Genomic DNA, 27,860 nt, shown 5'->3' on the forward strand with positions numbered 1-27,860 from the left:
ATGCATCCGCGAGGACCATCTGGTCCGACACAGCACCTTCCATATCGTCCTCCCCCGCCATACCAGCAAAGGCCGTACACATCCCCTGGACAATACCAGCAAAGGCCTTACCCACCACCTGGACAATACCAGCAAAGGCCTTACCCACCACCTGGACAATACCAGCAAGGACAGTACCCACCTCCTGGTCAGTACCAGCAGGTCCCGTATCCACCCTTTGGACAATATCAGCAAAGCCCATACGTCTCACCACCTCCGGGTCAATATCCGTACGGATATGCGCAACGATACGGGGGCCAAATGCCACCCCAGGTGCAACCTCCACCCCCCCAAGGACGTGGATTCGATTTTGGATTGGAGGAGAGCAGCGAAGACGAACCACAGAATGTCCTATTCGAAGACAAAGCCGTTCGATTAGGTCAGTCACAAACAGCATCTTTTAATTTCCCATTTTTTAGTTTGCGATAGTTTACAGCACGTGATGAATGTCTAACTCACCATACAGGGTATTTCAAAAAACGTGTCATTCGGACTTTATAAAAAAAAGGGGGCGACGGAAAAATACGGGGTAAACGGCATTTGTGTGGCAACTGAATTTGCCATCTTGCAAAAATATTTCAGATTGATTTTAATTAAAAGAAATTGAATTTCTTTAATTGAACTCCAAAATTTCCCAAGTCGACTTAGCGTTTCTTCTTTTTTTTTTTTTACAGAATTAGAGAGCCCGTAGCGAACTTAGTCAGATCCACCAAGAAATCCGCTCGATATTGCAACGGGAACTGCCAAAAAAAAGTCCCGAAACTGAGGCTTCAAAGTTTGGGGTATTCAACGGTGCACGAAATCAGACGCAAAGATTCGTGGAGAGGAGGACTTGCTCCTGCCCCCATGAAAGATAGAAGGTAAAAAAAAAAAAAAAACAGGGCGGGAAAAAAGAGGCGGCATCATTTTTGTTTGCCGCTTATCAGCGTATGGTGGAATGTCACCCGCCTCGTTATCGGCGCGTCTTGTGCTGCACGCCGGTCCGGCGATAAACTGTTCTAGCTTCATGGGGGCAGGAACATGTCCTGCCCTCCGCGCATCTTTGCGACTGATTTGGTGCGCTGTTGAATACCCGAAACTGAGAAGCCTCAACTTCGGGACCTTTTTGGGCAGTTCCCTTTACTGCCAAGGACTTTAGGCAGTGGATCTGACTAAGTTCGCTACGGGATCTCTAATTCTGTGAAAAAAACAAAAAAAAAAAAAAACACTAGGTTGACTTGGGAAATTTTGAAGTTCAATTAAAGAAATTCAATTTCTTTTAATTAAAATTAAATGAAAATATTTTTACAATGTGGCAAATTCAGTTGCCAAACAAATGCCATTTACCCCATATTTTTCCGTCGCCCCGTTTCTTATAAAGTCCGAATGACACCTTTTTTTGAAACACCCTGTACGTTACGTGTGTGACCCAATTGAAAGCTTTTAATTTCAACACTGTACATCGTTTACCAGTGTCTACCGCAATCGCCATACACTGACGCGGCATGCATGGCAGGCATCGTGTCTTTACAACAGCCGTTTACGACCGTGATAAGCCGTAGTTAACTGCAAGCTAAACTATCTTATGCTAGTAGTTCGTGCGATGAGCGTTCGAAAGTCTGTCTACCTCAGCATGACGGAAAGTAACGGATGGCTGTCAGTAAGTACCTGCATGCTTGGCATTGTCTTCATTGTTGCATAAACTGCAACAGTTCAGTGCGATTGTAAGCAGTAGAGTGACAACATGTCAAGTGAGCGACTGCGTGAGGCCTGAAGTAGTGATCGATTTCTAGCAAACATAGTTATAAAACTTCCTATTAAAGGGGGCAAGAAAAGAAATGAGATACTTGAGCGAATGGTGACGATTTACTTGTAATCTCCCACTTGATAATACAAAGTGATATCTCGAAGGTAGCAGTTTAATACCCCAGTCAGACGGCATGCTCGAAGGACTTCGGGGAATTGTCATTTGCAAAAAATGACCTCTAACAGCCGTGTCAGACGGCAGCTCGAAGGACCTTTCTAAGAAATGACAATCAACGCGAAAGGAGGCCCCCAACGACATTTGAGGAGCAGAAAGGAGCAATCTCGGCAACAGTGTTATGCCATTGTACCCTCGCTACCTTCACAGCTGAATGTAGGAAAACCTATAAAATGCGGATAATGGAGTGAAACTGTATAAACGTATTTAGATCCTATTTAGAGAAGTGCATATGGCTTCTGCATCTTGATTTGTGGCGCACAGACTAACTTCAAATTTCCACAGCAGACAGGGAAAACGAAACCGAAAAAAAGAGCCGGTGAGGGCAGTCAGTTGAGGAGCACTCCTTTCCCGCCTGTCTGGCAGGCGCCCCCGAACAAAGGTCATTTGAGAGTCCGAAGGCCATTTCTCGCAATTGACATTTGAAATGCTGTCTGGCTAGGGTATAAGTCGGGAAGAGACTCAATTGCGAATGGACTGGTCCTGTGGGAACGACTTCTAAAGAAATGTCTTTTTCACGTTAGCGCCGCGAAGCAACTGTGGCTGTGAACGTCGTAACAGCAGGAAGGAGTGGTTACAGAAGGGGAGTGAGGACAGTACAGCAGGAAGGAGTGGGGACAGGAGGGGTTAGTGTACGTCCTGGGACGACTCCGAAGAAATGTGCCAGAAACGGGAATGCGCTTGGTTTTGGCAGATAGGAGAACGAAAGTGTCTCGAATAGCGGAGGGGCCAGGCATCTCGGTACGACCAGTCTGGATAAAAATGTCTAAGGCAACTGTAATGTAAGTGAGGAAAAATGTCTAAAGTTATTGCAAGATAAACCCCAATAACGTTGAGTCCTTTACGAAACGGTACTCTGTGACAGTTCTCTCAGTGGAACTGGAAACTGCTCGTTGAGGATCTGGTACATTTTTTTCCCAACGGTTGGTGACAGTAGACAAAGTTTTGGGCTATCACAGAGGCCCTGGGTTCAAGATTTATTCCGTACATTTGGACTTTTCCGTACTCCTGCACCCCTAAAAAATGCAAGTTGAGAAATCTGCTTGAAGGATCAACTGTTTTCTGGGATGATAAAGCAGTTTGCTGTCAGTATTCATGCCACATAAGACTGCCATAACAACAACAACTTGACTTGCGCTTACATTCTTCCTTGCAAGCAATCGTCAAAGAAAAAGCTAACCCTTAAAGAGTCCTGCTGCTACATGACAATGCACTTGTGCACACGTGTGCTAAAGTTGAGGCTGTCATTCACCAATGTGGGTTCAAACAACTAGACCACACACTGTACAGTGATTTTGACGTTTAAATAATTCCTGAGGGGGAGGCGATGCTTTGAATGATGAAGTAGTGAAGAAAGCTGTAACGGCCTGTTTTGACGAGCAACCATGGTATTGCTCTTTTTTGTTTTTGTTTTTCCACTGGGGGATTGAGGCGATACAAGAAAGGTGGGATAATTGTAATGAGGTCTTCGGAGGTCACTTGGGTTTTGTTGGGATAAGTTGTTTTTTTCGTACTTGGGTTGAACAAAATGGCTCAACTGTACTGGACGGCATTGTCCCCCCATGCTCCCGCGTCCAATTCTCCACATCCTGTGTCTCAAAAATTTAGTTCATTACTCTAAATACAACCGGATTATTGGTTCGCAACAGGCTGCATTATGTCGATGTAGATGTACAGTACTGGACACACGTTTACGGAACACGTTCCGGCACATTTCTTCCTCAGAGTGACACGCTGGCAGCGAGTGGTACTATACGGACTTGCAAACACGTGACTGGGTTACGTAGGCACATGTCTGTAACACCTTATGGTCCGATTCGCTGCTAGCGTGTCACTCCGTGGAAGGAATACGCCGGAGCACTGTACATACGCTGAAAAATATTTACACACAAGTGACTGCTAACTCTATTGCCGGCATATGTACCGTAAAGTAGTTACTGTAAAAAGAAAAAAAAAACAGTTGGAGGTCACATTGTACAGCTCCCATAGGCGAAAATATAGAGCCACTGGGATGTTAAACTGCGAGAACTCAGTCGGAACTGTGTCTTGTACACTCGAAACGGATCTTGTGCAGCGTATAGGTTACCGCACATACGCCGGCAGCAATGTTAGCAGTCACTTGTGCATTAAAATTACGGATATTTTTCTTATATTGTAGTGTTGCGATATCTTAGTGTTGTGAACATTACTGAGGCGTGTTTTTGGGCCACCTCTGGCGAGCCATAGCGTCACACATGTAGTAAGGTCACACCATACCATAGTAAGGTCACACATGATGGCCGTCATGGACACCGTTCACCATCACGAGCACCTTGTGGATTGATGTGATGTTGATGGTGAACGATGGCTTATGCCTCGACGTAATGCTGAAGTTGCGGTCGAACGATAGCTTTTGAAGTTAAGGTTAAGGTTTCGAAGTGCTGCGTTGTGGTGTCGATGAGTTAAGGTGGGATGTGAGGCCTATCATGATGCGATGTTGAATACCTCAGAAGTACCGCACTATGCAGTGAATGCATAAGGGAACTGAGACGGTCGAGCCTATAGCGGCTAGATCAGTTCAGGTGTCATCGTATGGCGGTTTGGGCGTGGCAGGCTGAAAGCAAATATAAACGGCAGTGTGCGGTGCAGTGTGCCGTCGGCTTTGCAACAGGGAAGAACCTGTACCTCCCTCTAATGTCACAATACCCTGCTGTCCCGTGCCATGGCTCGTAGCCTAAAGAACACGCATTATGTGACCACTATCTGTCTGTTTCAGGCTTCATCCGGAAAGTATATTGTATTCTGTCACTGCAGCTCCTGATGGTCACACTAATAGTCTCCATGTGCGTGTTCGTGTAAGTAACCGAATAGACATACGATTTTAGCGATGGTTGAGTGGTGCAGAAATTGCAAGTTGATAGCCCACGAAGTCGAGTGCACCGAAGTCCTAATCAATTCGGTGCAGCCATGACGTGCCGGTTCCGTACTGAACGCCACACAGCGTGTAGAATTAATAACGAGAAACTGTCCGTGTAGTGTCCGCGTTTATCAACGGTAGACATCCTGTCGAAACCGTTCTCGTTTGTACCCTTCACGAGATTTGTCGCGCGGAAATTACGCTACGAAGAGGATATCCTGAAAGCCGACATGAACTGAGTTAGAGCCTCGCCAATCATGTCCGTGCCCATACATGTGAACGAATAGTGCACAAATACCGTGCAGGGCGACGAAGACCCTATAGTTTCCCTATAGCTCTGACCCTATATATGTTGACGCTATGATAAAGACCATATATAGCTTTGTGGTTTTTATAGCCAATGTCCCGAATGGCTTTCTACTTCAGGCCCGAGGCAAGGCAAGCAGCCCAGAAATATTTCTTTCTCTTCCTGCTATGTGGGTACGTATGCCATTGGTCCTGAATGGGGGCTCCGTGTTAAGAAATATTGAAAAGTACTTATTGCAGCCTTGTAAGCCTCGCAATACTTCTGGTGCTGACTTGCTGTCCAGGACTATCCCGGAGCTTTCCTACAAATATGATACTCCTCACTGTCTTCGTAAGTGTCTAAGGATTCGTTTTTCGGGACATGGCCACGCAGCTTTACAGGATGACCACGATAGTGTGCAACGTAACACGATGCTTCCAGTCACAGTATCGCAACAGAAGTGAAATATCGGCTACCACGTATTTGGTTTGCTCTCCTTGCTCCCCTGTCTCCACGGCGTGTTCTCAAATGGGGAATATGAAACATTAGGGGCGGTGTGAAGTAATAGACCTCTCCTTGTTTATAAACAAATGACGTCATAGTGTTCGACAGCGCCACCTTGTTTGGTAGCGTTGAACTATGCTCGAAGCTATGGGGCGAAGAAGGTCGCGCCCGAAAACCACGGACATGAGGGGATTACGATGATCCCTGAAAGGGACGCAACCTTCGGTCCTACTTTTCTTTCAGTAGGAGGCAGCGAACAAGTGCCCGTTCGTGGAACCCAGCTCTCCCCTTCCGATCTGTTTCAGTTTCAGGCTGTCTACCAAAGACATGATGACGTTTTTCGGGTAGAGGTTTATTCGAGCAGAAACTGCTATTTCTTTATTGAAGCGATGTCATTTTGGGGGAAGACGTCATTAGTATTGTCGCACTGGCTTCCTTTTTTATTCCTATACTTCCGAACGCTTTGCCATAGAATGCATTCCACTGCATTGTTTTGCATGTGTCGTGTCACGTTCGTAGCGGTAGGGGTGCACCCGAGTACGAGGTATAGGTGTTTATTAAACTGCCTACAGATCTGTAATATCTTTTTCATTCCGAAGATAATGGAGAAGGCTTTGCTGTAGCGCTGTGTCTGCTGTAGCTCAAAGCCTAGGTACTCTAATCATCACCATATCGTCAGGCACTATCATCATCATCATTTTCATCTTCATCAAATAAGTCCCATCAATCATCATAAAAAAAGTTATTTCAAAACCGTTATGTGCGATCAGTACACCACCTTTTAGAATAGTAGTATGATTCTACCAAGCTAATCAAACATAAGACTCTTGGGCTTGCTGAACTTGCGTTCGGCTTGCGGCTTTCGCGAGGATTAGCAACGGAGGACTTCGCGAAAGTCGAAATTCGTTGACTGTTGACTCTGACTGTTGACTCAGTGATGCCATGACTACGAGGAACTGAAGATGGACGCTACTTTCAACGTAGCATGTCCAACTGAACCTTTTCTTCACTGCTTTTTGCCTTTTGGGAACTCTTTAAGAAGAAGTAGAAGCATAACACATTTATTGGACCCATAGTCTAGTTGTTGTTTGAGTAAATTTGTTGAATGTCCATGAACATCGAAGAAACAACGGATGCTGGAAACTGCATTGCACATGCTGTTTCAGGGCCAATGATACTATACACTGACGTCAGCAAAATAGCGAAATTACGCTACGCTGACCTTAGGTGCTGTATCACTGTTAGAAATACCTTTTAGGGTATCAACGGCTTGTACCAGGGCGCATACTCTTTGAGGTATAGACGCTATACCTCCTTCGAGGTATATATAGTAACTTTATACCTTCCTGAAGGTATATTATTTGCGCCTCATGGTAATAACATATATCCCCTTGAAGGTATATTTTCAAACCCGGGGTGTAATCTTGGAAAACTAGAATATTCGATTTATTCCGGCGCTATATAAGACAGGCACTTTCCTGATCCAGCTTGTAACAAAATTAGAACAAAATAATATTCGAGGACAAGTGCTTTAATGACAACAACTACCAACTACCGCGAGAAAAAAAGAGAAAAATTATACCTGGACACGCACGCACAAACGTACTCACAAACTCATAGTCACAAAGTGCAGGTGCAGATTACTGGCCACACAAGAAGCAACGTGGAAGGATTTGGTGGAGAACAGATACTGGTATAATACATATATCGTGGCTTCGCAAAATATGGGTCCGCCTTTGCCCGGCGAGCAACTATATGAGTGAGGACGCGTGGATTTCGTCATTTCAGGTACAAACAGCACGCTGCTATAACCCACTCCCCCTGTTAATTACGATGCAGCTGTATTACTGACAGTGTTTCTTATTTAAATTACTGCTTAGCTGAGGTAGTAGTGTCTCTACCACAAATTAATGTGGTACTACAGGTTCGTATCTAAAGGTAAACAAAATACCAAAGCTATAAACGCAGGAGAAAAGTACCCTATTATACCCTCAACAGGCTTGGAAGGTATAGCCTGGGCGATTTATACCTCCCACATGGTTTAAACGGGGTATATGCGTTGGCGATGAGGTATAAATATGGTAGTTTAGCCCTGGTTTATACCTTCGTTATACCTCTTCTATACCTTTTCTTCTAACAGTGTATGCAGCATATGGTTTTCGTGGCTGGACCCCCTCCTTAGAAGAATCCTGGATGCGCTCCTGTACGCAGGCAGGTCAAACAAAATCGTGAAGGCCAAACCCCCGAAAGTCAAGTTTCATCTGTTATTTCAAATGCATGGGAATTCGAGAAGACTAGCTTCTTCTTTTTTTCTCTCCTTTTTTTTCTTTTTGTCACCTATAGGTGGGTATAATATGTCAATCTTTTCACAGACCTTCTTCGACGGGATATTTCTGGCAGGTGCATGCGCGTAAGTTTTGCATTTACTCCGACTCTCTTACATAGAAATGAGTCACACGGGAAGACTTCAGGAACCAATGAAACCAACGGTTACTAGACGTGCGCTTAGCTCCACCAAGCGTGTAACGGGTGAACCGACCAGGGTGTATTGGATCCAGTGTTACACACTGGGCACGGAGTAACACTGGGTGACGCTACACACATGTTCAATGCCTAGAATTCTGGTTCAGTGCACGTAGCAACTACTGAAGGAAAAGAAGAAACATTAGTGAAAAAGAGCAGACAGATTTAAGCAATTATGAAAAATAAGGCGTTCTGGGTGTACAGCAGGTATGAAGTAACTCGTATTATTTGGAAAGGGTGTAATAATAATAATAATAATAATAGTAATAAATTCAATTTTCAATTCAATTATTATTCCAAGAAGAACTCTAGTATAACAGTACCCGCCTAAGCCTTGGGGCTTGTGGGCAGGTAAGTCAATGGCGTGCTTAACACTTAGAGTTAAAACATTGATAATAACAGCAAGGTAAAAAGCAAGCAATAAGATACAGAGTGAACCACCCATTAATATACACAAGAATCCTGCAAACCCTCAAAACCCGTCAAAAACACATAGCAAAAGGATAGCTCAAATAGTCTTTACAGTACCTACTACAGAGCGCAGCAAAGCCTTTAAAGCTTTAATTGAATCTAAATTAAATTGAATAACTTAAAATAACTAAACTAAACTAAATTAAACTACTAAACTGAACTAAATTAAAATCAATTGAATCTTAGTTGAATAATGATAATAACAATCTATTTGGCTCAACAGCTGAACCTGGAGCTCTGGGAAAAAAGCTGCATTTGCAGCTTGACGTGCCCCAGGCCCCGCCCTTCAGGAGCGGGACTTATTACATACTTATTACATAATGTTCATACAATGTCATCAGTTCAACATGCATCGCAAGACTCACAGAAAACAAACGAATATTTCGGAGATTAATGAATTATAGTGTTCAGTACAGTAATGATTCCAGGCTCCACATTTGGAAATGCAGTGATCTGTCCTAACCCAGGCATCTCGTCCTTTATGGACGCGGGGAAAAGGGGAGTTGGAAGACTGGCATTGGGAGCACACGGAAATATACCAAATGAGGGGTAATGGGGGCATATGGGAATGGTCCTCGTCTGTAGGTTGAGAGGCAAAAATTAAGATTATATATCGAGCACGCCTGAGGATGAGAAAAGACGTGGGCCAGAATTGCAGTACAAATAAATATCATACGTAAACATCAAGATGACTCTAAGATGTATATAGTAAGTGCATATGGGAAAGAAACATCAGCAGCTTAGCTATTTGTCTTACTATTCATTATTGCGCCCGTTCATTTTGCGAAAACGTGGCAAACGCGCGAATTGCTGTAAATTGTTTACATGCGTCGCTTCTGCTACTTGTACATGATTTTCTTATGAGTTTTGTTTCACTTCTGTTTCCCTGCTCTGTTATACTACGAGGGGTGTTAAAGTCAAACCGGGACCTTTCATTTTTCGCAAAAGTAAAATGAACCTACAGGCGAGAAACTGTTTTATTTTTCAACGTAATCTCCAGCTGCACTAATGCACTTGTCCCAGCGTTTCACGAGGGCTTGGATGCCAGCAGCGTAGAAATCCAGCAGCGTAGAAATCGGCGCGTAGCAGCCATGATCGGGCCGCATTCTCGACCTCGTCGTCGCAGATGAAGTGCGGCCCCCAAGGAAAGCCTCCAGTGGCCCGAAGAGATGGAAATCGCTGGAGGCGAGGTCTGTACTATTAGGGGGGATGTGGCAGCAACTCCCAGCCAAATTCCTATAAGGTGCGTGTCGTGAGATGCGCGGTATGCTGGCGTGCATTGTCCTGTAGGGGGAGGTTTCCTTTGGTGATGAGGCCCGGCCGTTTTTGCTTCAGCGCCTTATGCACATCCCTGAGAACCTGGCAGTAATATGCACTATTGACGGTACCACTTGATTGATTGATGGTATCATTGGTAGGTACCACTGGGTACCTGGGTAAGTAGGTACCATTGGTAGGTACCGTACCATTGATGGTACCACTGGGCAGAAAATCGACATGAACAACGCTAGCCTTGTCCCAGAAAACCGTGGCCATGACCTTGCCCGCAGACGGGGTGCTTCGGAACTTCTTGGGAGTTGGCGAGCCCGGATGCTTCCACTGTTTTGATGCCCCTTGAGACTCAGAAGTGAAATGGTGCACGTGATGATCCGATCAAGGAACGGCTGTCCTTCAGTGTCGAAACGGTAGCTTAGCTCTTGGAAGATTTCCAGTCTTTTCTGCCGGTCAAACACCGAGAGCTGCCTCGGGACCCAACGGGCACTAACTTTTCGAAATTGGGAGTGTTCATGAATGATAGTGCTCAACATTCCCACAGAAAGGTTCGTCTTTCGATCCAGTTCGAGACATGTTATCCGTCGGTCTTTGAGGATCAGGCGCTCCACAAGTCGGATGTTTTCAGGAACTCTGACACTGGGCTCTGAGCCGCCCCAGCCGGGATCGTTCTGCACTGATGTAGGCCGTCTCTGAACCATTTGCACCACTCAAACGCTTTGCTGCGGCTAGGTGTATCCTGGCCATACTGAGCCTGAGGTCTTCTGTGAATTTCAGATGACTTTACGGCTTCATTCACGAGAAACTTCAGGACAATTCGCTGTTCGATGTTCGCGCTCACCTCGCTGTTGGCCATCTTGTCCAGCACGTGTCTTGTGTTTTGCACAAACTTTGGACCACCACGTGGTAAACGTGGAGGCCTGTCGTGTGTGAAAATGACGAAAAAGAAGCAGCGCGAGCCACTTGTACGCTCAGGAGGCATAAAGTCCCGGTTTGACATGAACACCTCTCGTAAAAGTTGTCACAATGCATGGACTATGCATAGCCTCTCATTAACATAGCTACTAACATTTGAAGTCCCACACTAGGTTGCTGCTGTACAGATGCTTATTTTTATTCGTTTCTTGCTCATTTGTCTTGTTTCGGCTCATTTGCATAGCGAAATTCAGCGACGGATGTTTCAGCGCACGTGCGCGTTTAAGGATTTTTTAGACATAGAATGGCTTTCAGCGTGAAATATCTCCCGTTCTGTGATCTCGCTTTTGCACGAAATTCCCTAATTAAAGAGCGATGAAAGAAAAGCAAGTGGTACTTTTCTGCTACTTGAGTAACAAACGGGTACTGCTTCACTAGTAGCACCTGTTTCTTAGTCAAGCAGCTGAAAAGTAGCGCTCGTTTCTCTTTTATCGCTCGTTTTAAATATTTCTGGACATTTTAGAGCAAACACCCTATATATAAGGGCCCGTGTGATGCATAAGCATCTTAGGAAACATTAAAATGGTATGAAATGGAGGTCTGAATTCCGCCTTCGTTCAAGCTTCTTTGTTTTGTTGTTTCGTTTAGACATTACAAGGTAGACGAAGTGGTCCTTGCTGCAGGAGCCACGACGGTATGCCTTCCTATTCCACTATTCCTTCCATATATAGGCATCTGTGATGCTTATCCAGCCCTCTCCTCCTTCCAGCTGATCTTCTTCGCTCTGACTATATTCGCGTTCCAAACAAAGGTGCGTACTCAGTGCTGGGTTCAGGTGTCTCTGAATACAGTGAACCCTCGTTATTATGACCATGGTCGTTCCCGAAAATATTGGTCATAATGCGGAATTGTCATATTAACGGGGGAATTTGCAGAGGTTTCACTTCATTGTTCCGCAGGAGTATGGTCGTAAAGCGCGTATGTCAGATTATCGGGGGTCATATTAACGAGGGTTCACTGTATGTATGGATCTCGTGGACCCTACATGGCTGCTATGCGGCAGACACTGAAATTCGAGTTCATGTGCAATAAATCATGGATGGTACGCGTGCAGAGGCAAAGTGCGCTTTCTCAAGATTTCATTCAGTTATCGTTCAAGTTCAGTGCTATAAAAGCCCAGTATTACACAAATACAGATTGAGGCGATTTCATGCTTTAGTCAGGTGCTACAAATGCACTGTCAGTCCAATGGAGCGGCGTGATTTCTGTTTGAATTACCATTAGATTATGTGGAGCGGCAAGATTTCTTTTTGAATTACCATTAGATTATGTTGTATGCTCCCGAGAGATCCTCATCTTAGCACACCTTCGTCGTATAAGTCACAAAGGACAATATGACTGAGACATATTGTCCTTGACGGGGTGTCCAAAATTATGCTTTCACTAGCACTTTATAAATAGGCGAGCAAAAGCCAAACTGGTGCTATTTTTCTGTTCCTTGATTAAGAAACAGGTGCTACATAACGAGCAGCACCTGTTTCTTACACAAGTAGCGTAAAGTTATCATGCGGTTTCCTGTCATCGCTGTGTTTGCGTAGCGCTCGTGAGAGCTTAATTTTGAACACCCTGTATGCCTAACTGCGTCTTAGCGCACTTTGGTTAAATCCTGATGGACAGCTGAAATGCGTAGTTTTTATCTGTTGTCGAGGAGTTCTGTCATGAAGATATAATATTGAGCGAAGTCTCATGAGATCCGCTAGACGAACGCACGTGTGACTCTGAGTGCGCTCGCGTTTGGTCGTCGTTCTGCAGCACACTGTTAGAAAAAAAGGTATTAATAAGGTATAATAATGTGCTCTTATACCTCTTTTATACCTTCTGCTTCACATATATACCTTTGGAGGGTATAGAAGAGGTACACATTTCCTATTTATACCTCCAACCCTTCTCAAGGGTATGAAAGAGGTATAAAGGAGAGCGAACGTACCATATTTATACCTCATCACCATGCGTTCATATCCAGTACCAGCAATAGATCACCAGGCTATGCCTTTCACGGATACGATGAGGCTGCTTATACCTTCTGCTTCTTTATACCTTTATGGTTTTTTTATACCTTTACTTCCGCAACGTGCTGTATCACATCATTATTTTTTCTTGAGACGGTATCAGCTAAGTTAAACGGATATTTAACTAAGAAACATACACATCAGTACAGTACTATCTAAATCCACATGGTTAGTTTATGGCTGCATAAAATCTTCATTGCTGGAATGTTGAATCTAGATGTCCTCACCCTTAGGGTTGCGTACCAGACGAAAGCTGCTCCACAGTTTGTCAAGTCGCCACGAGTATATATCAGTATATGTTGCTTTGTAAATTATGTCTGTCTCAGGATACATCGTGATACACATATGATGACTGCGCAGAGCGTCTTGCTCCTTGAAAAATTTTCTTTAGATTTCAACTCCACTTTTTTTTATTTTTAGATGCCGAGTAATGTGCACGAGGTTTTCGTCCTACTTCACAACCATATGCGTTTGCGTGCGTGCCAACCATGCGTTTGCGTGTGTTTGTAGTACGTGTGTGTGTATGTCAAAAACTTTTCTTCCCTCCAAAGGTGATTTTTCTAGTTCTTTCTTCTAAAAATACCTATGCCTAGGTGTGATGTAACACCATGATGGTACTCGTGCAGACTTTCACAGGGGTATAGAGCTATACCCCTAAAGGTATGGCATATAGTCCTTTGTTGAGGACTATTTTTATACCTGTAACGGAGGTATAAAATAATACCTAAGAAGGGCTAAGTTATTGAGCAGGCGATCTATACCTCTAAAGGTATAGATTTTTCTCTGAGTGCAGATATCAATCTCGGTTTGCAGAGCGTTTCGTCCGGGTTACCCAAGTATGCTTGCTCCATGCCAGAAAACGCGTCCATAGCAGCATCAAGTAGACTAACTTAAATGCGTGGTGAGTCCCGCTGGAGCGTCGCATGGACCATGTGCGGTGCCAGCGGCAATCTCTGGATCTGGCTGGCTTGTTGGCGCAGCACCCAGGGACGAACCGTACGCTTTACATTGTCAGAAACCTCCCTGATTAGTGTATGGATATTAGTCCTGTGATTAATCCTGCGATATTAATCCGGGATTTTGGAGACCATTCGTGCACATTGAACTTGCTGCTGCGCGCCTGGAACAACGTAGACGCAACACACAAGGCTTACGTAATAGAGTGTAGGTAGTGGCAGGTCCCCCAAACTCACCTCGGAAAAGCGTGCAACGTAGAAGGCCACCACTAGATGCCCCACTGTTGCCGTTCCGGATCACTTCAGCGCGCTAAGTTTAGCGGCAAAATGTTTTTGTTGTTTCTGCGAATGAATCTAGTCTTTATATGTCCAAATAAAACGCGTATAACAACTTTCTGTGTCGTGTTTCACTTTTTGGTCCCGTTTTTAAACGTGTTGAGCGATCGGAAGGATCTAGTGCACGGCTGCGTGCATCCCATAGCGTACCTGTCGTACCAGGCGCCGCAGGCGCAGTCGTCCATTTCTCCTTCGGTGATTTGGCCTGGCTTGGATTGTGCTTCAACTGGATCTTTAGCGCGCTACAATCGAACGCAAGCCAACGCCTGGTAACAATGGGGTATCTAAGGGCGGCCTCCGGCATTGCACGCATCGGGATAGGAACAAATACATGGGAAAATGGCGACCTTGGGGGACCTGGGTAGTGGATACAGAGGTCTTCGACGATGTCTCGGAAGCCAAGCCGGGGCTGTGCATGTCCAAGGCGCTCGTTGGGGGTAGTCAAGCTTGTGTCAATGTCTGGGAGGGGGTGGTTTCTAATCCTACCACCGGCTATGCTTTCTGAGGTTTTCCCTGGCTTCTCTGGCAAACTTTCTAGGCGAATGACGGCGCAGGACGCACACTAATTCGCTCTCCCCGCACACTTATCTGAGGTCCTCTCTCCATCTGTCTCCATCTGTACGCCGCTTATTGCCACAGATGCTTCGCGGCGCTAACACGGAATTAAAAAAAAAACGAAATTACGGTACGATCTGAACTGTACCGCACCTCGCGGCTTAATCCCCAAACCCGAAAGCTAACTGCGTGACTTCGGCGCGTCGTGTCTCCCCCTTCATCTTCGTCTTTGCACTTCTCACAACATTCTCCCGCACCCTCTTGGTTGTTGTCATCGTGCGCTTTTAGGATAGGTAGAACCGTTGCGCCGGACGGGTTATTTGGCTTCACTGCGGAAGCGTCAGCGTGAAAGTGCGGCCTCGGCATTACAATGGACTGCCGATTCTCCGGGGCTCCTTTCTCGCGAGAGCGGAAAGCAAAGTGCATGTCGTCACTCAACGTTATCAGACTCGTCGGCAGCTCCCTGTCGAAAAAAACCATACAGCCATCTGTATGAGCAATCATATGAGGCTCGTATATGTGTTTATTGTATGAGCAATCATATGAGCTATATGAGCATGTATGAGCTATATGAGCATGTATGAGCTATATGAGCATGTATGAACTATATGAGCACTCTCTCAAACAGCGTATGAGCTATATGAGCACTCTCATACAGCGTATTCATGTATATGAATGCACAACCGTCTGAACAAACATGGCGTGATTAGGCTAAAATGACAACACGTGATTACAAAATACCGGTTTATTCAGGTACTGGCGCGACGTAGGTCCCTCAGAAAGCTTGCCAAATGCTTTTGATGAGCTTTTTTCGTTTCTGTACAGGCACCTTTGATGTCGATAGTTTACCGTTTTCTGCATATTTGACGAAGGTATCTGTTGAAAAGAACGAACAAAATTAGAACTGCGCTAAATTTCTGCGCCTACAAGTATTCCAGTTCCCACAACGTATACAGCCGTATGGGTTTATGCTGAAATGAACATGACTGGGGCCTGTTTCTCATCCCAACGCGTAGATCACACCTTCAAAGCATTAAGTTGTATTTAGTCAGTCGGAATAACGCACGAAGTCATTTTGCCGATTGAAATTTAACGTAACCTTCCTCTAATGCTGGTGATGTCCAATGAACGCGGTTCTGAAACATTTGAGTATGTTTGCGTTGTGGTTGCAAAACTGAGTGCATGTACTTGTTCGCGCAGCAACGGGTTACTGACACAGAGTGTTCGTGGCTTGCTTCACTTTGGGGCTTCCAAATACACATTTCATGCTAACGTGCGATTTCGGTATGCCCTGGTGCACGACTTTATTTTAAACACTCTATACACACATGCAAAGGCTATCAGCGAACCGGCTTTCCACAAAAAGTAAAAAAAAAAAGCACGAATATGGTAGTTGCAGACAGCTAACCCGACAGACATAAAGGGCGATAACGGAAAAACGGGACTGCAACGTACCTGTATTGCGCACACACCTGCCACGGCTTCTGTAGTTTGATTCTAAGGTACACACACAAAACATCTTCAGTGATCACTGAAACGGTACAAAGACGCTGTCACAGCATGGAGACGGCGACGAAAATATGAGTCCCACGCAGAGCGCAGCGAAATACGTCCAGACGGCTCCGAGAAGCAGGGTAGAATAAGCAAGTAAGCGTCCAAGCACTGAGATGGCACTCGCAACGGCTTGTATGAGAATCCAGGAGCCAAAGAGAATGTAGGACACGATCGGAACGGGAAATATGCACCTAAAATTTGAACAGAATCGCAAAAGAAATGAAATGGAGCTGCGACCGTTACGGCCCGCCGACTGTGACGAGCGTCTCTTGAAAGGCCATCACCAGACGCTGTGGCGCCAGCACTTCTAGGTGAATAATTGGTTAACTAAACGGTCAACCTTTCTCATACTGCTCATATCTTGCTCATACTACTCGAAATGCAGCTCATACTGCGCATAACGTTGCTCATACTGCGCATAACGTTGCTCATACTGCTCATTGCTTTTCTCGTATTGCTTATATCTGCGCACATAGCGCGTCGTTGGCCTTGCCGTGCGGTTCATACCATTGCTCATACTGCCCATAGCGCTGCTCATACTGCTCATTGCCTTTCACATATTGCTCATTTCTTTACACATAGAAAGTTATACGAGTTTTTTCAACCTTCCTCCGCCCCCCCCCCCCAACCAAAGAAAAAAACAGCATTGATGATACAGGGGTGTTGCACGAGGTAGTGACCCCTAATTATTACCAAAAATTACGTGAGATAAAACTTGGAAACCTTCTGCACGACATTTGTGAAGGTTTCTGCCACCCAAACAGGTGTTTTCTGTGAGTGCACCTCATTAATTAGTCTAATTAGTATAATTGAACTCAAAAATTTGCCAAGGAAATGTAACTTTTTTGCGTTAAATAGAAAGCCCATAGCCACAACACACCATTGCAGTTACAAATACGGGATCATTCACAATGTTTCCACAAAAATTGCACACCTGAAAACGCGTAACAGCCGCCAGAAAGACCGTCGCTGGTCAAGCCGCACGCTCGGCCAAGTTTTCCTGCCTAAAGTATGGGGAGGACGAAAGGTCAACATAGCAAACAGCACAGAACATCCGGTGTCCGTGACTATCAGTAACTGATGGCTGGGAACAGATAAGCTTGCAAAGGCAAAATGCGTGATTGCGCGCGGTCCCCGCCCTCCCTTTTCATTTTGCTTTGCATTTTATCGTGCTGTTTACCTGCCCAGGGGGAGCGTCTTCGGGGCATTCAGATAGCCCCGGCACTTCAAAATGCGAAAGCGCGCTTGCAGCGATGGCAAATTTTCGGGTGTTAAGTAATTGAGGAATAGTTGAAGAAAAACTGAAATTACGATTGGAATAGCATGTGGTGGCCACGGACTTTTTAGTTAACGCAAACAAGTTACCTTTCCTTGGCAAAATTTTGAGTTCAGTGAAGATATAATTAGCCTAATTAATGAGATACACTCATGCGAACCGCCTGGGAGGCAACAAACTTCACAAGTGTCACGCGGAATGTTTCCCATTTTTGTCGCACGTAGATTTTTAAAAATAATTAGGGGTGACTCTCTCGTGCAACACCCTGTATATGCGGTCTACCTTATGCCCGCCCCAGCCCAACAGTGCTAGGTCTAGAACGGCTCCACAGAAGGGGCATAAAACACGACATCGGAATCCCGCTTTCAGCGCGAAACGACCCTACGTATGCCGGAGCTGAGTCCCCGCCTGCCCTCCTGCAACAACTGTCCAGGCTCCGTAGGACATACGCAAGGAAAGAGATCCTCCAGTCCTAAAGACTCGCAGCTGCTCCTCTACACCTCTGAAGTTCGGAGAACTGGCGCCTATCACCCCGACTCCACCAAACAAGGTGACCCTCTGGGAGATTAAGTGCCTAAACATCGAAACCAGCCCCGAAGGCCTTGCAAACAAAAGCAACTTCCCTAATACAATTGCACAAACACTCGTCGCCGAACTACTTCAGAAAGCCCACCAAGGTGTCGTTGAAGTCTACACCAACGCCCCAATCGGCCGCTGCCGACGAGCCTGCGTCATTGCATGCTTCATACCTGCGCTACAGTAAGTGGGCAGAAGGCGAGGAGGCTCCTCTCCTCTCCTCAAAGAACGACGAACTTCTGGCCATAAATGTAAAGCCGATAGCTCATGCCTCGAAGACGACGACATCAGCTGAGACGAATTATGCTCATTAGAATTAGAAGGAAGCGTTAGCCATCGTTTTTGGACTGAAAAAGTTCCATCAATACCTCTGGGGACGACGGTTTACGCTATATACTGATCATAAACCTCTCACCGCAATTTTCGGTCCAAAGAAAGGCATACCAGTCACTGCAGCTAATAGATTGCAACTGTGGGCATTGATTATGATTGGCTATACGTACGACATACAGTGTAAGCCAACTCATCATATGGGAAACGCCGACGCGTTGTCGAGGCTTGCACAGGGGCCGGATGATGATTTCGACCGTGCAATAGCGAGCGACAACATTGCAAACGTGCAAGATGTTAACCTTCTTTCGACAGATTTCGATGCTTCCTGTAACGTCGTCTTCTATTGCACGACGGCAAAGGACCCGGGGTTGGCCCAACTCTACCGTCACTTACTAGAAGGTCGTTCTGCTGGGGAAGACAAGCCGGAACTTCGTGCTTACTTACACCGTGAAAGTGAGCTGTCGATTTCTCACGGCTGCATTTTACTGGGAATGCTTACGGTCGTTCCACCTAAGTACCGCAAGAGTATCTTGGGTGTGTTGCACGAAGGGCATCTAGGACTCATCAAAATGAAGATGCTCTCTAGATCGTATGTTTCGTGGCCTGGATCGACATCGAAGCCAGAGTTAAAAGTTGCGAACCTTGTGCCTCAACCGCAGATGACAATCAACCAGTTCCCCTACACCGTTGGGAACGCCCAGAACATCCTTGGACGAGACTGCATGACGATTTTGCGGAGTGCGACAAGAAACACTTCCTAGTGGTTATAGATGCTCACAGCAAGTGGTCGGAAGTCGTCCAAGCACGCCGTCAGACTGTGACCGATACCATGAAAGCCTTCCAAGCAATCTTCCTGCGGCACGGTACCCCTGAGCAGTTGGTGACCGATAATGGCCCACAGTTCACCAGTGCTGATTTCAAATCCTTCTTGGAGCTCCGTGGAATCCGTCACATTCTCACACTACCCTATCACCCCAAGTCGAAAGGACAAGCTGAAAACTTCGTAAATTCCCTGAAGCAAGCCTTACGTCGTGCTCAAGCTGGGGAGGAGGAGGAGCCTGTTGGAACGTTTCTCGCTAACTACAGAGCTACCTCCCATGTGTCGACCGGCAAGTCACCCTGCGAGCTGCTAAACAAGGGACTCTTCAGGATGACCCTAGACCTGGTTCGACCATTCCGGCGCGAAAGTGGCGACGTCGTCATGCCACTCACGCAGAACAAGTCTACCAGGAATTTCCAAGTCATGGAAAAGGTCTGGGTAGAGGATCCGACACAAAAACATCACTGGATCAAGGTCGTCGTCTTGGAACGCATAGGCAATGTTATATACGACGTGGACCTGGAAGGTAAATAGCGCCGCCTTGTTCACGCCGATCACCTGAAGAGAAGAATCTCTGCGGACGATGTGCCAAATGCTGATGTCGAGAGCACAACCCGTTCTCCTACTGGTCGACCAAATCTCCCAGTGGGCCTTGCCTTCATCCTTCGGCTCCCGACTGAGGTACTTCCTCACGATGACCTCTCTGCGTCGTCGTCCGTGGCGTCTCCTGATCATCGGCCCCCTGTCCCTACCATAAGATATCCTGCACGTCGTCCACGAGACCACCCGCACGCTTCAAATTCACAACGTTAGGAGGGAGGGATGTAGTGGATGACGACGACGTTACAGAAGATGGGCAACGAGCCGCGTGACGTACTGCATTCTTCAGCTGGCAATCAGCTGTTTTCCAACTGACCGCGGCAGTCGCACATTAAACGCTGCTCCAACAGGAACCCATGGTCTAATGTTGGTATTCGTTAGTCTTCCATATTCATATTGTATTATTAAATGTTAAGCACTTACCTCTGAATGCCTGACGGCTCTGAGGGTAAATGAATATACAGGGTGTTTCCCGAAAAATGAGCCAGTTTTAAAAAATGGTTCATTGCAAGCCAGAAAGACTGACTGCATAATGTCACCAGTGGTGTGAGGATACTTGAACTGCAAATTCATCCCACAAAAATCTGGTCGTCTACCAAGGCGCCCAAGATCTAGGCGGCCGAATTAAGTAAGTGAAATTAATTAGTCAGTTCTTAATTAGAAGGATCAGAGTCCAAATGTCAACGAGGAGGTCGTAGTGGGCGATACAACGTCGCGAAACCCGCTGATTGAAACTTCGTACCTCTAAGGGTAATTTTTTCCAAAACTGTTCCAAAAACTAACTTTTGCATTTGCAAAAGACGGACGCGGGACCTGTCACAGACACGCGAGGGGGCCAGTGTCCACCCAAAATGTCAAGTCAAAATATCAATGAGGACTGCGGCTGGTCTTCGTTCGATAACGGGACGGTCAAGCGCGCTGTGAAACCCGAAGTCTTTGGAGTCGGGATTTGTTAAACGTGCGAAGTCGTAGTCAACGGCTTTCGTGTTGTTGTATCGCCTGCTACAACTTTCTCATTGGCTCAAATCCTTCTGACTAACTGCACGTAATTGCAAAGTAAACATTTTGTATTCCGACATCACTTTTAACACTGTGCAGTCCGTCTTTTTAGCATACGATGAACCATTGTTTGAAACTTCGGCTCATTGTTCATGAAACACCCTGTATAAATGACTTAGAATGCCCGACAACACAGCTGCCGTCCACCTTCTGCCTCCATATAAGGAGATTCCTGGATGGGGCCCTTGGATGCTATGCTACTACTGAAGCTTTTGTGCGTTTCGCATTTCTTCCTTACAGCGGCCAACGAACTTTTCTGGGCCCACGGCCCACATCTGTCATTCGAACTGAGTTCTCGGTGCAGAGACAAGAATTTCTGAGGAGCAGGGCGTTAATGCTGTGGCATAGAAAGAGTGAAATCCGTTCTTTTCATTTATTCATTTATTTTCAGATCGACTTCACTGTCTGTCACACAGCCATGTTTGCTGTTTTGATAATACTCTTCGTTGTGGGAATTACTGTGGTCATCTTCCCAACTAGGGTAAGCAACGTCACGCATTTTATATCAGTCGCGTGTATTACGTGATATGTCGACAGGATTTAGTTTGTTCTAGCAATAAGGCGCGGTAGACGCCAAGCGTAGTTGGTGTGTAGGGTTGCGAAGTTGCGACTCCGGGGTTGGAATTTTGCTACGGGAACGAGCAAAAAATGTTCCACTGAAGAGGCAAATTTGTTTCACTGCTGAGAGTAGTAAATTGATCCGCACCCGTTTTGTAACAATATTTGCTCTCTCAATGGGGTTCGCAGAAAGTAGTGGGTTAAGTAGTGGGCTACGTTAGTCAAAAGTAACGCAATACTGGCGTCGTTATGAATTCGAGAATGCAATTGATACTACTTCCACTATGAAATAAGAGAGACGCAAATACTTTTCCCGTTCTTTATACGATACTTACCCTGCGCATTCTGGCACATCGTTGTCCTAAATATATGTCCAAATTCTGTCCTAAATATATGTAGCGATTGAGGGTTTAAATTCCTCAAAGGGGCCGACCTGGAGCATAACATACACACGTTGCAACCAATATAAGTGATATCCTTTCCGACATTAATAGCAGACATATTCAAAATAGGGTGCTCCGAATAAATAAGGCACCGTCACTGCGCATTCGCTGAATCCACGCAGCAGTATCCACAATACGCCGTTAGAACTCCTTACGCCTTTTGGACACCAAAGCATATGGGCACACCATTGAATGGGCAACTATAGGTAGAACACTGATCAAAACTCGGAATGGAATCAAGCTTGAACGGTCTTGGGATTAAAATGCAAATAAGACTGGAATGGCCCCGCGGGCGGCATCAGTGTGTGCTGATGTTTGGTGAGTGGCGCAACCACGGACACCAGTCTCCAGTCCCATGGTATTATCCATACAATGCCGAGAGGATGAAAGGCGAAAGGTAGAGTCCCTGAATGGTGGCGGTCGAGGTCTTGGTCAAGCCCCGGACAACGGGTCAAAACGCAGAATGGAATGAAGCTTGAACGGTCTTGGGAATAAAATGCCAACGGAATTGTGGAAAACAGGACAGCGGGTAGGAGTGACTATGTTGAATAGCTAAAATGACACAAGAATGGTGTCACGAGATGATGTCGGTTTCGTCGTCACCATAAAGATTTAACAGGAATAAGACTGGAATGGCCCCGAGGGAGCCATCAATGTGTGCCGGTGTTTGGTGAGTGCCGCCACAACGGACACCAGTCCCCAGTCCCATGGTATTATCCGTACCGTGCCGAGAGGATGAAAGACGAAGGGTAGAGGCCCTGAATGGTGGCGGTAGAGGTCTTGGTCAAGCCCCTGCCGATGGGTTTCCTTAAAACTCTTCCGCGTATATGTGAAGCATTGGTGACCAATGGCAGACAATGATTGATTTTTGTGGAAGCTATTAACGGAGGATCAGATAGCGCAATCAGATCACCTATCTGTCTGTCTGTCTGTGTGCGCGTGCGGTAATGTCGATATGGGTTCGATGTGTGTGTATGGGCTCGAGTGAGGATCGTCACAACCATACCCAGAACGGGATTAAGGACTATCGGAACGACGAAAAATCCTGACACTGGCGCATAAAGGGCAGGCATAGAGTGTGGTGGCGAAGGAGTGGTGTGTGGAGGCTGTTATCAAAAAAGGATGGGCGCATGCAGTCAGCATTATCGTGCAGGAGTAGCGAACCCGTGGAAGAACCCGCGCGACTGATCGCCAATTTTAATTAATGAATTACAAAGTACGACGCCTCACTCTGTGCAGGCATGTAAGTTTCACGCTGCAGATCGAGTGACGGACCAAGACTATAGGAATCTTTTCCGTGGGGGATATAAATATCTAATTCATTTTTCTTCAATTCAATATTCTATCAATATTCAATATCTGATTTTTTTCGCAGAACGGAATGGGGTTGCAAAGACACTCGAGGGGTATCATTGAACATAAGCGTTCGTGACGATGAATTGACAGGAATGGAATTAGCACACATATAAATTCCTCAAAATGAAATATAAATGGAACGGGCGTCTAGAGGCGGATTCGCGCGGATAAAATGCGGTGGAACGGCGCGGATACCGGTATTTTATGCGCAAATATTTGCCGACGTCCTCGACGGGAAGCCACAATCGAGAGCACGTAGTGCTTCTAAAATGGCGTGGAAGTGTTATTATTTGCCTATTAACCGCTGTGCTTTCAACGATTGGCCAACTGTGAATGAAAATGTTCCTGAAGGAGCTGGTACCCATACATACTTGGTCATGGGGATTTTTCCCTACAAATGCAATAACCCAGAATCAGCGGATTTCCGCAATATCCGTGCGGTACGGATGCGATACACCTGTTTCGACTAGCGTAGTTGCGGATCCCGTACGGATAGTGTCAATCGTATCCGCACTCATCGGTATCGGTGGCCCCATTCGGTAACTATGGTTGGGACTGTCCACCATTGCATAGCGAACGGTGACACTCCATCCACCAGGCGGCATTGACAATGATTGATGTTGAAAGAATCAGGGGTGGTGCAACGTCTTGAATTCATAGGACCCCAGGTCCCAATCGGCACCCCCTACCATCCCCCATTGCCGCCACCAATTCTTGGCTCTCAAAAATGCAAGGCAGTCTGAATTTCAAAAAGTGGCAAATGCAGCTCACGACACACATGGGACTGAGAGCTGTGTAAAGCATCCTAGAACCCGTTGAACACCTTCTGGTCATGTCGTCGTGAGTTACCGCATTACATTGCTTTAACTACGTTGGCAATTTGATCGATTCACGAAAAGAGTGTTGGACATTTTATTCGCATGAGTCACCGGAGATAACTCCGCGCCTGTGCCGTTTAGGAATTTCGAGCCCACTTTAGAAATTCAGGAGGTCTGCAGTAGCTCCTGTAACCTTTGTTCCGCCGCCCCTGCAAGGAATATGAGACAGCCTTGAGACAAACGCGTGGAGTGTAAAGTAAAATATGTAAGAAAATGGAAATATGTAAGATGTTCTGTAACTTGGACATTCGCAATGTAAAAACGTTTCTTTACAGACAATGAAGATAATTTACAACGGCTTCGGAGCCCTGGTTTTTAGCGTGGTACGTATACCCAAAATTATGAAAGCTATGCAGCGATACCTAGCTACTACTACGCAAAATATCTCGCTGGACCTTCTACAAAGGAAGTTACATGAACAATGCAGGCTAGCCGGTTCGATTACCTGCGCTCGATTTCTAGAAGGAAAACGAAACTGGAAGAACGCCGCAAGACATTACAAAAACGTAATACAGTCGACCTGCGTTTATCCGGACGGCCTCGTTTCCTGTTAAAATGTCCGGATTCCGTGGGAACCGAATAAGTGAAACACGAAAATCCAGAGTGATCCTAAAAGGACATTCACGATTGAGACATCTTTATTGACGTTTACACAGAAAACTATCCATTGTCACCTGTTTCATTCTAATACACGCATTCAGTTCTTGCAAACCTTTGGTAATGGCATTAACTTGCGAAATATTGTTTTTTTGTTGCTCGGACAATACTAGCGCTGTTGTCAGTGCCGCCCGTTTATTTTGTACCGTCACAGCTGGTGCCCCCCCCCCCCCTCATCCCCACTTTCATCATCAGATTCTTCTTGAACACAATCGGAAGCGACGACACCGACGATGTCGTCATCTGTGATTGCAGCGCAGGGGTCCTCGTTGCGGACCTTCTCAGTCTGAAATGACCAGACTGCTTAGTGGATTACTTTTGTGTAACGTGCAAAGTCGGAAAGGGAGAAAATTCTTCATAGCAACAACCTCTTTGTGTCAGTAAAAAGGAGGCCACGACCAGGGTCCTCGGCCTCCCTTGACTAGGTGTGGGCCAAGTGTCCTTCCTGGACAATGACCGGAAAACTGAAGCCGATTGTTGGGTAGTAGTCACTTCTGTTCCCTGGAATTCTACTCCGAGTCCGAAAGCTGAAATCCGGATAAACGAGGGCGAAATACATGGGGAGAAATCTGTCCCCATGCTTTTTTGTCCAGATAGCGCAGGATCCGGATAAACAAACAAAGTCCGGATAAACGCGGGTCGACTGTATAATTTTTTAGCACAGTAGTATGATGACTATGTGCAGCTAATATTTTGTGAGGATGTAATCCCACATTTTCCTCATGGAATGCAGGACGACCAGCAACTCTTTAGCATTATCATTTTTCCCGAGCCCTAGAAAAGGTACTTAGGGGAAACGTCTGACTATAATAATTGCGTTAACCACGGACCGACATGTAAACTGAAGGCCCCCTGTCGTCGAATCCGGCACTAGAAGCTCCGGAGAATGAAGTGGGCCTTCGTTGACTGTGTTTAGCTGAGGTTCCACCGACAGCCGCCGCCTGAACGACATGATTCTAGACTTACATCCGCTGTGTCACACTCCATTAGAAGATCACACGGGTGTGCTCGCTCAACACTCAACAGCTGGGACAACCGTTCGAGCTCCTCGTTCCCGTACCGGTCTCGGTACCGGCGCTGTGCCTGCATCGACTCAACTCGCTGTACGTCCCCTGCCTCGACGTGCTTTAACCCTGCTCATCGACACCACTCGACCTGGGCAAATTTTTCGACGGTTTCCTGAACTGGACAAGACAATGGAGCAGACCTGCCGTAACTTCCCTTCCAGGAGGGTACACCGTATAACAACACCCGTGTCCACGAGTGTCGCACCACGCACAACGCAAAGGAATTACAGATAGAGACAGAGGATAGACAGATAAAACAAACTATACGCGGTGACAGAGGGATTCTGTTATCAGCGGCAGCGACTAGTGTGACACAGAGAAGGGGAGCTGAAGGGGTGGGGCATAGGGCTCCCTTTCGCAGCACTTCGTAAGTAAGGCTTGCGGTGCTTTGCGCGTCTCAGAACGACAATTTCCATTGTTTTTCTTTTCTTTGTCTTTGTTCAGCTGCTGCCAGTGGAACAGGGAACGTGTTTTTGAGTAGGCTGCGGTATTTCACACGAGCTGCATATTTCTGACGCAAAAACGTTGTCTTCACTTCGGAAGACTAGAGTTCTAAAAATCGAACTTCCGCAAGAAAAACCTATTTAAAAGCGACGCAAGTCGTGGAAAAGTTCCCAGAAGATGAATACCGTACCATTGAGCGAATCTCTCGGACATTTTTTTTCTGATTTTTTTTTTTTCACGGGAACTAACATCCTGCATAAATATACGTGGGTTGAATGTGTTCCGTGCCAGCCGCACTGGCATTGCGTGAAGCGCGTGCTTCTGTTCTAAGTGTGCAAGGTGCGACGTCATTCCTGCTTCGGCAACCTGACACCCGCGACGAGACCTCGGCAACTTAGAAGAGAACCTCAGACATGACTCCATATGGAAGCGCCACCGTTCCTTCACTGTTTCATTATTTCATCATATTTCGTTGCTTCCTCATTGATTTAATAAAGTTGTTGTCGTTTGTTACACTGGATGCAGACTTCATGCATGGATAATATTTCCCTTTGTTGCAGTACATAATCATCGACACGCAATCCATAGCAGGGGGCAACCGTGCAGAAATTCTCTCTCCCGAGGACTACGTCGCTGGCGCCATCATGCTCTACACGGATATTACAACCCTTTTCTTGAATCTGCTTGATCTCCTCAGTGCTCTCAACGACAACAATTAGGGAACACCCATCTTGGCCTCGTGTTCTGAACGCAATGGTACACGATACTTACTGCAAACATCAGAATAAAATTCATGAATTAACCGTAGTTGCTGGACTACGAAAACCTTTTCGCATAATTAAACGCATCAGACGGAGCTGTGCCGCTTACACAACTGAACCTCTGTATGTAGTAAGGGGATAAAGTCGAAAAATCCCAAAACCGAGAAAACCAAGTAAATATTTGGTAAAGTAATTGCAGCTGGGTTTCCTCGAGTAACACCAGTTCCAAATCTGCCAAAATTAACCACGGCCGTTGGGACGATGGGACAACGGAAAGCCATAAAAACTTCTGAAGTATATCTGAGGACAAAATCATGCGCGAGGCGAGGGAAAATGGCGCCTTTTGGCGCCAGTGTGCGTGACATTTTCGTGAGGGAGTCGGCGGATTCGTTTACAGAAAGCCCACGGTGGCCAAGAATCGATGTAATTGCGGGATCGCGTACGCACGGAAGAACTAAAAGCAGTAGAAAGCCGAAACGACCGAGAGTCTGAAAGTAAGACCACCCTCCGACGGGAGGGTCGGCGGGACCTTCCTGAGGGCATTGCAAGGAACTCGCTAGAAAATGGAGGGATGAAATCTGGGAGCCAAGCAGGGAACTGAAAATCGAGCTGAGGGAGAGATGCCGACCCCAGATCGCTCCTCTGAGACAGACTTCAGTTGCGACAACCACGTCGTGCGAAAACTGATAGAGATGG

The 27,860-nt window shown here is 46.1% G+C and overlaps 1 protein-coding gene across 1 annotated transcript; it reads left to right on the top strand.

Annotated features, from left to right (window-relative positions):
* Positions 1–27,204, top strand: LOC135374788 (protein lifeguard 1-like). Its single transcript, XM_064607718.1, has 10 exons — positions 1–418; positions 4,755–4,833; positions 5,322–5,375; positions 5,442–5,532; positions 8,058–8,095; positions 11,515–11,560; positions 11,636–11,677; positions 21,392–21,481; positions 24,511–24,558; positions 26,964–27,204. The coding sequence occupies exons 1-10, from the start codon at positions 1–3 to the stop codon at positions 27,120–27,122; spliced, it is 1,065 nt and encodes a 354-aa protein (XP_064463788.1). The 3' UTR covers positions 27,123–27,204.
* Positions 27,205–27,860: the final 656 nt, after the last annotated feature.

Source organism: Ornithodoros turicata, unplaced genomic scaffold, assembly GCF_037126465.1.
Source record: "Ornithodoros turicata isolate Travis unplaced genomic scaffold, ASM3712646v1 ctg00000746.1, whole genome shotgun sequence".
Lineage (NCBI taxonomy): Eukaryota > Metazoa > Arthropoda > Arachnida > Ixodida > Argasidae > Ornithodoros > Ornithodoros turicata.